General features: G+C 32.0%; 1 protein-coding gene across 2 annotated transcripts; it reads right to left on the minus strand.

Moving 5' to 3' along the window:
- Nucleotides 1–4,886: 4,886 nt before the first annotated feature.
- Nucleotides 4,887–14,813, minus strand: LOC119641577 (F-box/LRR-repeat protein 20). Of its 2 annotated transcripts, XM_038040332.1 has the most exons (9): nt 14,059–14,813; nt 10,988–11,104; nt 10,834–10,917; nt 10,491–10,585; nt 10,236–10,413; nt 5,953–6,141; nt 5,565–5,858; nt 5,263–5,475; nt 4,887–5,183 (listed from the first exon to the last, which is right to left on the minus strand). In XM_038040332.1, the coding sequence occupies exons 1-9, from the start codon at nt 14,743–14,745 to the stop codon at nt 5,076–5,078; spliced, it is 1,965 nt and encodes a 654-aa protein (XP_037896260.1). In that variant the 5' UTR covers nt 14,746–14,813; the 3' UTR covers nt 4,887–5,075. The 2 variants fall into 2 exon arrangements, with proteins under 2 accessions (XP_037896260.1, XP_037896261.1); XM_038040333.1 differs by lacking the exon at nt 10,988–11,104.
- Between the last annotated feature and the right edge of the window lie 42 nt (nt 14,814–14,855).

A 14,855-nucleotide genomic window follows, 5' to 3' on the forward strand; every position in this document is an offset into this window, starting at 1 on the left:
TCTCTCTCTCTCTCTCTCTCTCTCTCTCTCTCTCTCTCTCTCTCTCTCTTCTGATGAGCCTTCTACGCCCATCACATCAGATAATTTTTTGGTAAAACTGATTCAATACATTGTTTCTTTACTCGATTTTTCATTTTTATTATGAGATATTCAGATATGTAAACCAATTAAAGTTATTCATTAAGGGCATTTAATTAAAAATTTTAAACTAAAGAATTCACTCGCGTATTCATTCATAAAATTATGGATCTACAATTGGGTTTCGAAGTAAGAATATCAGCACATTCTCATTAATATATTCTAACCTAAATTTTATCGGCCCTTTGTAATCAAGTTTACACAAGAAGCGGTTAGAATTGATTTACCAACCACTTATGTTCTAAGCACCTTTGTTATTTAAAATATCTGAATTGTCAGATGAACGTTGGATTATTCTTTTTCAAAGTTGAAATCAGATATATCCATTAGAAACTTTGCATAGCGAAATTACCTTGAAATATGAATTGGAAGGTATAGAAAATTTCATATGCTTCCGCATATAAAAGATAATACTACCGTAAGTTTTTTCACGACTTATTTAGAAATCTAAAAAGTATATAGATATGTAGTAACCTGAAAAGAGTTTTTTTCATTGGCGTAATAGTACACAAATGGTGAAACTAATAAAAATTTAAAAAAATCTGCCTATACGACATTTGAAACCTTTAAAAATATTTCCCAACCATTCTTTTCATTCCAATTTTTTTAATGTAATCTTTAATATAACATTCTGAAAGGAATTCGTAGGGACTTTTTATCAAGTTAGTTTAACACGTTAAGGACGGCGTATACCACCGGTGGTTCACAAGCGAATGCTTTATCTGGCGGCATATACCGCCGGTGGCTCACATCAGTCATAGTTTTGTTAGATGGAAAAAGCTTTGTGGTTAAAAATAATTTTTTCATTGAAATATTCAAGAGCTTATTTTTCCGTGGGTATGAGCGTAACGTATATGATATAATAAACGTAGAATAAAAGGAACTTACACTTTTGAGTGTAAAGCTTTGGTAAAGAACATTTTGTGCAAGGCGCCGCCATAGCCAAAGCAAAGTACAATTTTTGATGCCGCCCGATGAAGTGAAATAGGAAAAACTGCGCCGTGCTTAACGTGGTAAAGATTGTTTATTAAAAAACAATTTAGTAGGCTATGGCCCACCATTAAATACCGTACAGCATTTCGGTTGATACAGTTACTTATATAACGACTTTTCGAAATAAGGTCTTATATTCAAAGCGGTCGAAAAAATGGTCTAATCTGAACTATTTTCAATAGCGTTGGACCAAATCAAACCAATGCATCAAATTTCACACAAAATACTACGAAACTCGCGACCTGTACGCTGAACTCGCGATAAGTAGATAAACTATCGACCGAAAAGTTAAAGTCGACTTAAAACTGATTCTGAGCTCATCTTTATAATAAAACGTATAACTATCTTAAATCCTGCCGTCTATGTGTAACAACCTAATAAACCCTTGTAGCACAAGTGGTGCAGGTTAGAAATCCTGCCCTTTTCTGGTTCAAAATTTGACTTTTCCATTCAAATACTCGCCAATTGCACAAAAAGATATATTTTTAAGATATTTTTAAAGTCTTATACGTGATCCTTTGGCTATAGTCATACAAATCAATTAATTTTCTTTCAATATGCGCCGTAAAGATAGATCCAGTGTTGCATTTTTGCAAGTTTTCAAAATTTTTTTTCAAATACCTAATCATGCCCTTAATAATCTCTTCAATTATTATTATTGCATTATCTTTCTTTCGACCCCCAAAAAAAAAAACGATTTTTTGAGCGGTGCCACCCCCTAACAAAAACACTTTGCAATCCTTGTACATCAATGTGATTTGGCGAGAATGGAGGATCCGATTCGATACAAATACAAGACCAATCGGACCTTATCCGATTTAGTTGATAAGAGATAAGTTTGACAGCGATTTGTTTTTTCTTGTTTAGTTTTTATTAGTGTTTTTTCACGCTTAAATCCCTTTTTTCCTTTAGGACATTTATTCTTAAATATATCTTTTTTAGTTTTTAAATATATATATATATATATGTATACATAGTATGTACATATATATATATATATATATATATATATATATATATGTAGATAGGCATGTATGTACATACACACGTATATATATGTATAAACATATATATTTATCTTTTTATACTCTTGAGTTTAAAACACAAAATATTTCTGAATTTGTTCGTTTTGCTGTTGTGTTCGCTTCAAGTACATAATACATTAGTAAATGTATACATACAAACAGCATGTACACTTTTAAATACATATTTATATATATATATATATATACATATACACATATCCATATATATATATATATATATATATATACATATATATTCATACAATACGCATATAGTTGTTTTTTATTAACATATATTTTTTATATGAAATTAAAAGTAAAAATTACGGAACTCAAAAAAGAATCATTATTTACACTATTACTTATCAGCTGTTAGACAGCAAACTTCTTTTTTTTACAGTTACTTAGATACAGTAAAACCTTCTTGAAGAAAAACAAAACATTATAATAACCTTATAAAGAACCAAGTGTGAACAGCAAGTGGAATTGTGTTGGTCGCGCTGCGTGTATTTGATTGACGAGTCACGAAAATTGTAAACTAAAAATATGCTAAATTATAACTCTTTCAATTTTCCGCCCACTACTTTATATCAATTTTTATGTACATACCCACACCACCCACCATCAAAGGATATGCTTGTAATAATAATTGTAACACTCTGTTACTAACCGACAAATACAAAACGTGCGCATGTTCTTGGTCAACATGGAAATTTCGTATCAATGTTGGGGATGTTTTTCTATCCGCTCATGATCGAAAGAATGCAGATAATAAATGGAAACTTATCCTTGGAAATATATCCTTGGGGTAAATCCAACTCCTTTTTTTAAGCGGTTTTGAAATGGCACGGTTTACCAATAAAAACAAGTACACTTTTTTACACGAATTTTTTTTTAGTGCTTGACATATCAGATGTATGTACGGATGGTAGTGTTTTCGGTCCAGTCCGTAATAAACGTGCACGCTCGTTGTCAAGTGCCAATGAATAGTTGCGAAATTGATTTTTATTCCTTTCATTTTCGAAAAGTTTTGGAACAAATTCCCAAATTTAACATAAGCCGCATGTATTTTTTTGCACGATTTTCTAAGGAACTTACTTACCGCGTAAAAAAGGGAGTTGGGCGTATTTCTAGTTTACTATTACAGCTCAGATCTTTAAAAAAAAACGGCACAAAGAAATAATTTGAAATTTTATCCGCACATGTTTTAAGACCACTATGAATATGCATTCAAAGGGCCTATTAATAGACCCACAGTTAATAAAATGCTTTATGACATGATGGGTATCAAAGAGTAGTTAGTTTTAAGGCGCGAAATATAACGTTCTCAATTTTTTAATTCTTTGCCCTGCAGATTTTTTTGATTCACAGCAAGGGAAGTACGGAGACATGAAAGAAAATTGTATTGCGTTTGAGAGAAAACGTCGTTTTTAATTTACTTTAACCGTAATATGTTTCGCATAACAGGTAGGAGTAGGTAGGTTTATTGTTTTCTTGCTTTTTCTTAAATTTTTGTTTTTAATATTATAGTTATATAATTAAAAATGTTTAAAAGCATTTATTTATCACACATTCTACGACTAAGTTATAATAATTACTGAATTTCAGGATGAATTCATAATCATTATAATCGTTAGTTCTTACTCATCGGTTAACTCTAGAATTTTTTTTTTTTTTTTACATTTGTTTTTGTTTTCATTTTTTAACATATATATAATCTTTTTTTTTTTGCAATATTTTCACATATGTTTACAATTTTTCCGGTGTATAGGTGTACGAGTCTAGAACTCTTTACATCATTTCTTTATATTTCTTTAATTATTAAAATAATTAATTCCACAAAAGTGTGATTAGGTTTTAATTAACGTAACGTTTCAAAAAAAAAAAAGAAAAAAAAAAACAATTCGTTGTTGGTCTCTGTAAGTCAGAATGAAAATTAAAGTAAAATAAATGAAATTTTTAAAATAATATTATGAAATAAAAACATAATATATTATAAATATTTTCTTTTAAATATTTTTTTCTTTAAAAGTTTAAAAAATATTCCATTATAAAAAGAAATTAGTATAGTTTCCTAAAAATATATTTTCTTTTTATTGAGTTCCCATTTTAATAAATAATTTAAAAATTGCTTTAAATAAAATTGTATTTAATAACTGTTTTCTTGTAGATCAAAATTTTTTAAACTAATTTTTTTTGCCGTTTTTTTTTTCTTGTAAACAAAAAATTCCCATTTTAATACTTTTTTTTTCCTTTTAATGTTTTAAAATAAATATTTACCGACCTAGTTAATAAAATCGAACAAAAACGGAAAATTATCCACAGATTTATTATCGAACGCAAGAAAAAACCTTTAAATTAAAAATTTTTAATTTAAAAAAAAAAATCAATTTTTTATTTTACGTTTTTTTAAAATATCAAAAGTCTATATTTTTTGCTTAAAAAACTTTCATTTAGTTTTTTTTGTTTATATGTATAAAAGAAACACGTTAAGGAATTTTTCTTTCTCCATATTTTTAATGTAAACTCTAAAAAAAAAAAAGAAAAATTCATAATAATAAAAATTAAAAACAAATGTGTGAATCATTTTTCGAAGAATATCTTTAATAAAAAAAAAGAAAAGAAAAATAACTTTTCCGTGTTATTTATTAATTATTTAAAAAAAATTCTTTTAATTCAGTAATTAAAATATAAATGAAAAAAAAATTTAGAACTGATTTTCTTTTTTTTTTTCGATTATTTTGTGATTTTTGTCTCTCTCTTCTAAATAAAATTATAAATCGCTGTACAGATGTACATCAGGAACAGCGAAGCCATGATTATTGTTAAGACAATCAATAACGTGCTCGCAAATATATACAGACATCAGTCCTTGGGGCCTTTGCACAGTAATTTACGGGCAAAGCCAATGGCTGAATCTCAGAGAATCTCACAACAACGACAATACCTTGGTCGATGTCCAGTAGTAACTGGTGGCGGTGTGACTGGGGCAAAATAAGCATGTACCTTAATATTTGGTAGATGTTGCTGTCAAACGAAACATAAAGAAATTTCATTATAATAAATGGAAGAATATTTAAAGGAATTATATGCTTGCTTGGATTACCTTTAATTTGCGTATGGCTGCCCTGGTAATCATTTGGCAGTCGAATAGCTCAATTCTTTGTAAATTATGACAAGAAACTAAATGCTCTAATGTACGATCCGTTATAAGAGGACAATTATCCAATTCGAGGACGGATAAACTTTCAGCTGCACAACTTCCGGCGGCTAACTGGCGTATTCCATCGTCCGTTATTAGCTCACAGTGGGATAAAGTCTGCAAAAAAAAAAAAAAAATAAATAAATAAATAAAACATATAGCATTTTACAAGGCTCTTCGTTTCTTTTTGCTTTGACGATAGGTACCAATTTTTCGAGACTTGGGCAACCAGTTGCCAAATGAGCCAATGTTAAGTCGGTAATTTGATTGCACTCTTCTAGATCCATACGTTCTAAATATTTGCAATTTTTACCCAATGCCTGAAAGCCTAAATCGGTGAAATTGCGACAGCCGGATACTTCAAGGGTATTCAAAAAAGGATTATTTTGGGAGAGTGCCATTAGAGAGAGATCGGTCAGTTCGGCACATTTTGAAACGCATAATTTCTGTAGTTTCGGGCAATTATTGGCTATTTGTCGTATCGATGAGTCGGTAATATTCTGCAATTACAAACACGATATATATATAAATATATATAATATCAAAATTAAACGCCATAAAGTAGTAATTTTTTTTTTTTTTTTTTTAATTTACCTCACAGCTGTGTAAGTTGAGCACCATTAGGTCTGGACAAAATTTAGCCAAACAAGAGATGGCATTATCGTTCACCAATTTACAACCTTTACTGCAGAATTTTCTTAATTTTGTACAACCGCGCGCTAAAGCTTCAACACCATTTTCCGTTATCAAATGACACCACGAAACATTGATTTCTAACAAATTCTATATGAAAAGATACAGAATAAAATTTACGCTTCTTCATAAGAAAACAAATAAATAAGTAAAATAAGCAAATTAATGAACCAATGTTCTGCCTAAACAAATTTACATCATGTCAAACTCGTTTGCATTTATTTCCGAAGCTCAGTGTATCACGACGACAGAGGAAACGTGCTATGTGCAGATTTTCAACAATAAGTAAAATAGAACTCGTTTTATTCGAAACTAGTGTAGTAAAATAGAAGTTCATAATTATACCCTACGCCACTTGTGGTACAATAGGTTTGTGCGGATGTTTGCAATATCCAGAACGACTTGAGATGAATCGACCTTTTATCGTAGCGTTCTAAGCTTATCTGTCCGTCCGTCCGGTTTCTCGAAAATATTAAGATATTTTGACGAGATTACACCGATATCTTTTGTCATCTATGGTCAACGCTGGACCACTCCCGTATAATGCCTTGTTTTGAAAGGTCGTAAAGTGACGTGGCACACAATTGTGTTCTTACTTGTTTTTCTATTAATTTTAAAATGTGAAGCTTAGAAATGTATTGGAGACATTCCCAAATAAGTAAACGGTCTCTCTCTGCATTCAGATGGGAGCGGAGTTAGACGCGGGTACCTCCCCGTCTGCGACCATCAGTGTATTAATAATGAGTATAGGAGAAATGCTACTTATTTCTTGTTGTTTTTTTGTTATCTCTTCCCTCCATTCATTCCATGGACGTCCATTTTAACACTTCATTTTTACAGTCTGCATCGCTTGGGGCACAGGCTATATTACGGTGTAACAACCCGGAAGGACTTACGACAAACTCATCTTTTTTTATACCGATCAATTTAGAACTATTTTGTAAGACAACTTAAGCTTGTCTCGCAAAAGAGAAGGAGACGAGGAAGCGCCCACACTCTTAGCTTAGACGTGTGCCCAATCGGTAAGTTCGGGTAAATCGGTTATGCCTCACCGACTGAACACTTACTATAATTACGACCAAAGTAAAGTCTACCGGATTAAGATTTGAACTTGCGAACATCGACTTGGTAGCAGCGGTTTTTACATACTCAGCTATTTATGGAGATGATCTGTGTCCCTCTCCTTGCAGATTTTTTTGCATCCCAAAGATATGAGATTGAGATATTTTGAAGAAGTTTGAAAAATGGAAATGGTTTATATCCGCCTTATAAATGCATACTATTTGTATGAACGCAAGAAGACCGCGAGAAGGAAAAATCGAATCATCGGATCCAAAAACTTCACGTCAATTTAGAAATGCTACTAATTAGCAGCTTGTGTTAAGAAATTTTGCAAATTGAAGATTTCATTCATATAAAGATATTTTCAAAATAAAGATTTAATCCAATCCATTTTCAATAGCGTTTGCCCTTATGCCAAATTCGTCAACAAACCTCGAACAACAAATACAATCCAAAGACAAATATAAGCTTTAATCGATTTTGAAAATGATTCCGTTTTGTTCGATAAAATAAAACTTGGATTTATAGTAAGTTCTTTTGTTTTTGTGTTAGTGTTACATATATCCTCACAAGCGTAATACACTCTCGCATCACAATTGACGATATAAAAGGAGCCCCAAGTCTGGCGAAAAAACAGTAACTTTGGCAATCTGTCAAGCATTTCCACAAATATCTATATGGGCAACAATTTCACCTAAGGGTAGCGGTCACGAACATAAAAGATATAATAATTTCAAGAGAAATAGCAAAACTGATTCATTTTTTGATATCTAATTTCCACTTCTTTTTGAAAGGAACTAATTATACGTTGAAATGGGTTAAATTTCATGCTAATGTTCACCTTTATGCGGGCCTCGATATCTTAAAGCAAGGATTTGCTACCTTTGTTACGTTATCAAGTCTCCTCGGAGGGAAGAAATTCTTTATGTGCTTTCCAACTTATAATTAAACAAATCGCCGAATGGAAATCTGGGTAGTTCTCTTTAGTCATTGTTTCATCACTTGAAGTTCACACTCGTCTCATATTTTAAATAATAACTGAATAAAGCGCTGCTTGTCGTCATATTATCGCTGATACGAACGATTCCCGAAAATTTCAATTTGTGGTAATTCGTCGAAGGTGAATGTCAACGTAAACAATTTGCAATTAACGCATATCGATAAATGTGACACATATGTCTCGCACAATCTGTTCTTACCAAAGTGAAAATTTAAAGTGTCATAAGGTTTATCCATTTCATTAGAATGAGCTCTGCTAGTCTTTTATTGTAATAAGTTAGGCATTGTTTCGAAATGATTATTCACTTATTCAAATATACTGAAGAATTCTGAAGATTATTGTGTCTAATTGTAGGAGCGTGGGTGGGTGGAAAAAAACAAGCAAAGTTGAACGAAAGTAAGTTGAAGAAATCTTTAGTTGTATTTCTCCTTTCGAATGAAATAAACACTAAGGGATATTATTGTCGGAAACAGATGTTGCTTTGAAATGCTTTTGCAATATTTTAATAATCGGCACTTTTCGAAACAAAAGCGAAAATATTCCCTTCGAGTATACTGTGCACTAATGACCTTAAGCGTTTTTCACACATCTCCCTAATGATTGATTGTGGGGAGAAACTTAAAAGGCAGGAAAAACAACAAGGTAAAATGCAAACAATGGAGAACAAAAACAAAAATGAAAGTAAACATGATTGCGTTTGAAAATCAACGACTATTACAACAATAATAATAATAATAATAACAATAATACTAAAGCATACATTCATTTTCAGCGTTCACCATAGAATCCTTTCTATTCAAGGAAATCAAGCTTTTTTTCTGTTGCTGGGCTGATGGAGGCCAAATTTATTGACTATGCAATATTTTGTATATAAAACATACACATACACATGCACGTTAATGTATATTGATGTATATAAATATATATATAAATATATATATATATATATATATATATACATATAAAGAAAAAGTGGGCCAATGTAAAATAAACTAAAAAAGCAGAATATAAGAAGAAGAAGAAGAAGAAGAGCATACGAAGCAGCCACAAAGTCAAAGTAAATAAGTGAGTAATGTATGTATACATATACAGTTACATACAAATATATTATTGTAGATATATAATGGGGAAAACCAAAATATTACAAAGGTTGTTGCATATCTAATGGGAAAATAATGTGTTGTGAAGAGAAAAAGCATTTAGTAAAAAATATTTAAAATATACTCCCCATATCCGCTGAGGTAAGACACGAACTTACATACATATAAATGTAAATGTAATGTAAATGTTTTCAAAAATGTGTAGTAATACGAAAAACTAGGCCATGAAGTGTAAAAGGAGAAATGGAGATCTGTGATTTGCTTTCCTCCCTAAGCATTATTAATTTATAACCAACCATCTCTTCCAGTGAATACAATAAAACGACACCAAGGGAGGACTAAGCACATATATACATACATATAAATATACGTATGTAAATTCATATATGATGATGAATAAACATACACGTTAAAAATGACAAGAATCTAATTGTAAAAACTAAACTGAGAGCGAGAGTATTCTGTTTGTTGCCATTATTATTATTCTACTCTTCTTTTTTAAGCCTCAATATGTCAAGTTTGTTTATATTATCAAAATGCAGCCTATAACAAGGACATGCAGGCAAACGCATGCAAAATACATACAACTATGGAACGTAACGAAGAAGAAGAAAACTGAACACATATAACGGCCACAGTAACAACAGCAACAATATTTAAAGAAAAAATCAATGAACCAGCATATATATATATATATATATATATATATATAGAAGTGAGATAACAACAACTACAATGATAACGATGAATATGTAAGGGAGAAATTTTTGAAGAAAGAGAGATAGTCCGAGAGAAAAAGAGAGAAAGAGAGAGAGAGAGAGAGTGAATAAACAAACTTTAAGGCAAACTAAATGCAAGCAACAAATCGAAGAATGTTTGCGAGATTATGGGAGAAAGAAAAAGAAAGAGAAAAAGAGACAGTGAGAGAGAGGAGGACGTAGAGCAAAAAATAGTGTGAAATGTAAAAAAATTCTATTTGCTTTGTTTATAATTTTGTGCTATAAAAAAACAAAAAAACTTACCAAACAACCATCCGAAATGGATTTTAAACTGTTGTCGGTTATATTAGAACATGATTCTAAATTGATTGAGGTTAATTTTGAACAGTAATGACTTATCGATTCAATTGAAATGTCAGTAATTATTTTGCATTGAGATAAATCCAATTGTTCTATGTTGTGGCAGTGTTCAGCTAAATATCTTTAATAAAAAATATTTCAAAAATATATCAAAATTTACAAAATTTTTTTTTTTTTAATTTATCAAAACAAACTTACTGTATAGATTTATCTCCCACCGATTGGCAACCACGTAGAGAAAGAAATTTTAAAAATCCTCCACAACGTACCGATATATTTTCAATGACGGGTCCCTTTAATATTAGAAACATAAGGAAAAAGAAAAAGACATTTATTTAATAATCATTTAACCTTCGATTATTTTTCTCTACAAACTGGTCGGAAAAGTATTAATTTAATAATTCGGGCACGAAGATATTGCTTTCTCAGCAACAATGGACGGACGGATGGACATTATTAAAAGTAAATTTATATTTTATGCTCTGACCGACTTGTAATAAATAATAAATAAGGTAAAAAAAAATATATATTTTTATTTTACCCCAATATCACGTTGAAAATCAAATAGATTGACTTTCTGCCAACAGGATCCATCTAAGGCAAGTATGTTCCAATATTTGCAGACCTATAATAAAATAATATGCGATTATTATCGTTAATATCGTTGATGAAAATATAAAAAATTTATTATATACTTGGGCGCATCTGCATAATGAAACCACATCCAAATATGAAAATATACGTAATAAAATTTCCTTTGGCAGTTGTTTAATAAGTTCATCATCATTATCGGGTGCATTGAGGAATGTTTGCTAAAATGTACAAGAATGCAAAAATTTGCTTATGTTTATACCGTAAATTGATTTTATAATGTTATTGGTTAATGTACATGAAAATGAAGGCGCTGAACAATTTAATTATGCAACAATACATAGAATGGAAACAATAAACTAACGAAAATTGTCAGTATACAATATCATGGCAAACGATGAAAATTATGTAAACTTTTTTATAGCCTCATTAAAATTTGATTATAGCTCTGATCATTTTTACAGATTAAGGATACTTTTCAATAAGACGTTGAGAAAAGACGTTGGAACGGTTTAACTGATACAAGGCAAGTTATCTCGAATACTTCTGCCGAATAAATTCAATTAGATTTGAACGACGGGTCTGCTAAGTTATTAAGACTAATTTAGCTTTGGAGATCTATGAAGAAAACTTAAGCCATTTTGGTGCAAAAGGGGATCAAACTAATCAAGTGTTTCCTGCTTAGATTAATAGAAAGAAAATTGAGCTGTCTTCGATAATGAATAAAAAATAAAACAAGCTCGAAGGAAATAGTTATTATACCTTAGCGCTACTTGTGATACAAGGGCATATTATGCCTGTGTGGATGTATGCAATACACAGAAAGACTTGAGGACGACGACGCATCTTCTATTATCCCCCATCTATTCCGAAAGTAATTCTAAAGCTTGTCTGTCCGTCTAGTTTTCCAGTGTTCGATCTACAGGTCGCAATTTTTGAGATATTTTTTTTGGTGGAATTTTGTACACCGACGTATTTTGGCCTAAGAACGAACGCTATTGAAAATAGATCGGATCATTTTTTCGGCCTCTTCCCCTATAACATTTTATTTTGAATAGTTGTTACATCAACAGTTTTATGGGACATGACCTACTGAAGTATTTTTACTTACTTTTAATTTATTTACCATGAAGTTATTATTTATAATCGATAATAATATCGATATCGAACTTGACATAAATATTTATCAAGGTTACGTCAATATACAATATTTTCAATTGTGAAAAGGATCGCAATCGCAAGTGACTCTGTTGTTTAATAGGACGGTATTATGCCATCACCGTAATCACACAAAGGCTATGAGCATAAATCATTTGAATGTTATTGCGTAAGAATCATAAACAGCTTAGCGTAAGCAACCATTATTTTAAAATATTTTTAAGAGAGTTTTCCGGGTAGTCCCTTAAACACATGCTACTTTCAATTTCTATAATCATCTCAAGTTAGAAATTATGCTCATGTTAGCATGAAGGTTTTAAAGGCCCTCATCCCGTTTATCTTTGTAAATACACCAAGAGGCGAAGCCAATTATACTTCTCTGATTCACTTATTTTCATCATTGTGAGCAAACTCGTGAACTGGTCGGGCCAATACTGATATGAAAATCTTAACAAAAACAAGTACAAAAAATATTACAGTGAGGCACGGATCGTAATGCGTTACATATAAAGTGGTCGAAAAATGGGTCCCATTCAAAATATTTTCAATAGCGTTCGCTTTTGCGTCTTACGTCAGTATCTTATCAGTGTTCATCGCAAGAAATTAAGAGAGAAGGGGGACAGACAAATTTAGATTAGTTTCTGAATTGATCCGTTTAATAAAGGTGGATCTATCTCAAGTCTTCCTAGCTGTTGCATACATCTGCACAAACTTGTAACACAACTGCTGTGGGGTATAATAAATTTGAGAAAACGTCAAATAAAAAGTTTGAGACATTCGAGAAAATGACGAAGGTTTCTTGGTTATGGGCACATTGTGCGAGTTATTGGACTTGGAAAAAAGACCACTGAAATAACATCCTACTAACTAGCTCTTTGCAATAATTAAATTGTATTGTCGGGTACGAATTTTTCATGTGTGAAGAGCATTTTAGAGTCGCACAATATATATTTAAAAACGCAAGGACCTCGAGCGATATTATTATAGTATCGTTTTATATGTGCTCAGGTAACTGAAAATTTCAAAAAAAAAAAATTCACTGAAAAGGGAGAGATAATTAACTAAGATCAAGTAACTATGGTTGGCGCTCAGTAGTAGAGTGGAATACTATAATATTAGAGAGCGTAGAGTGTACTAATAGAATAGTACAACCCACATTAAACACAAACCAACCCACGTTCCTGATGAGTAAATTATTAACCGATTCCCTAATCATATTCAGTGGTAGCTCCGGGACAACTAACTTCGTTCCGGTTCGATGAAATCTATGTCAGTTTGCTCCTATGAAAAAATATACCTTGGGTTGGTCAAAGTTCACGTTAACCCCTAATTGTAGCTCTATGCTTGATCAGGACTTCGCTTTCTATATATCCGCATATGCGTACGATTTCTGCGCACACGTAAAACAAAGCTACGATACGCTACTTCTCAGGCTATTCCTACAATACCGATTAGATAGCAATTTCATTAATAAAGGACGATGTTAGCTTCTAGGTTTTTATTGTATTGAAAAAATTCGACACGATCCCTAAAGCATTGTAACAAAAATTTGAAAATGCCTTGGCCACGGGTTTACAGCCTTTACGCTCTGTGAAGACGCTTTGCTTAAATGCATTCAGAGACACTTAACGTCATCGAACAAACTTTGGCCATTATGTTTTCTATATATATATTTATGGGTATATATCCCTTTCCGTCTGGTGAATAACGGCCCACAATCGAGAGGGGAGAAGGGATCGTCTTTTGGCTTTCTATACCCCATGCTGCAATTCGTCACCTATCGCAAAGTTTGGAAATGAAAACAATTTTATTTGAAAATCGATATCAATTTTAAAAACTTAATACGTTTATAAACATAAAGCTTTAGTCATGATTGATGTAATGATCTGATGCGTTTAAAAATTTGTTTCTTATTTTTTTAGTGGCCCGCAACTCCAATGCCAATGCCAATGCATGACTATGAGAGTATAATGGATTCAGAGAAATATTCAATAAATAATTATTTGATTCTATTTACAGGTCCATTTTTATTCCTTGAATCATTCACGTCCGATTTACAGTTGGATTTACGTTGAACAGTTAGCATTCCCTCCGCAAAACCATTACTAGCGGAGCCGCCAGTGACTAAAATCAATTCGTTTTTATCTTTAATGCCATTATTAGCGGTGAATATCCTTTGTACTGTACCGGGTCCACTAACTTCCGAGGAAAGCGTTGAAGATGAAGCTAAGGCCGTTGGAGAAGCTGACGTAGTTGAGGACGTCGAAGAAGAAGATGCCGAATAGGTTAATGATGTATTTGAGGCAACGGAATTCCAAAAATTTTCTCCCGGCCCCATAACGTTTAAAAGTTTACGATTACTGGGATTATTATTGTTATTTGTGCCGTGCCCACCGAAATGAAAATTCAAATTAAATGATCTTTTGGCTCCAGCACTAATGCTGCTATTATTGTTATTGAATTCTCGCGACGTAGTCGGTTTCGCATCACCGCTTTGCTGAGATCTGTGCGGATATATTAATTCTTGGCTGCCGCCGCCTTCGCTAGCAGCACAACTAGTGCTAGTACTACTGCTATCTCCTACGCTAACGCCTTCGCCACCTTCGCTACTGCTACTGCCGCCGCCACCGCCCTCACCACTACCACCACCACCACCACCACCGCTGCTATTATCCAAAAGGCTGCTGTTACTTTGGATAAACATTTAAAAGATTTTTCTTCTATTTTTCTCGTATTTACGACGTCTTTTTTTTTCGTCTTTTTCCACTTAACTTACAACTCTGTATTTGTATGTATTTTTGCTTGTTTTTTGCA

Source organism: Glossina fuscipes, unplaced genomic scaffold (genome assembly GCF_014805625.2).
Source record: "Glossina fuscipes isolate IAEA_lab_2018 unplaced genomic scaffold, Yale_Gfus_2 154, whole genome shotgun sequence".
Classification (NCBI taxonomy): Eukaryota; Metazoa; Arthropoda; class Insecta; order Diptera; family Glossinidae; genus Glossina; species Glossina fuscipes.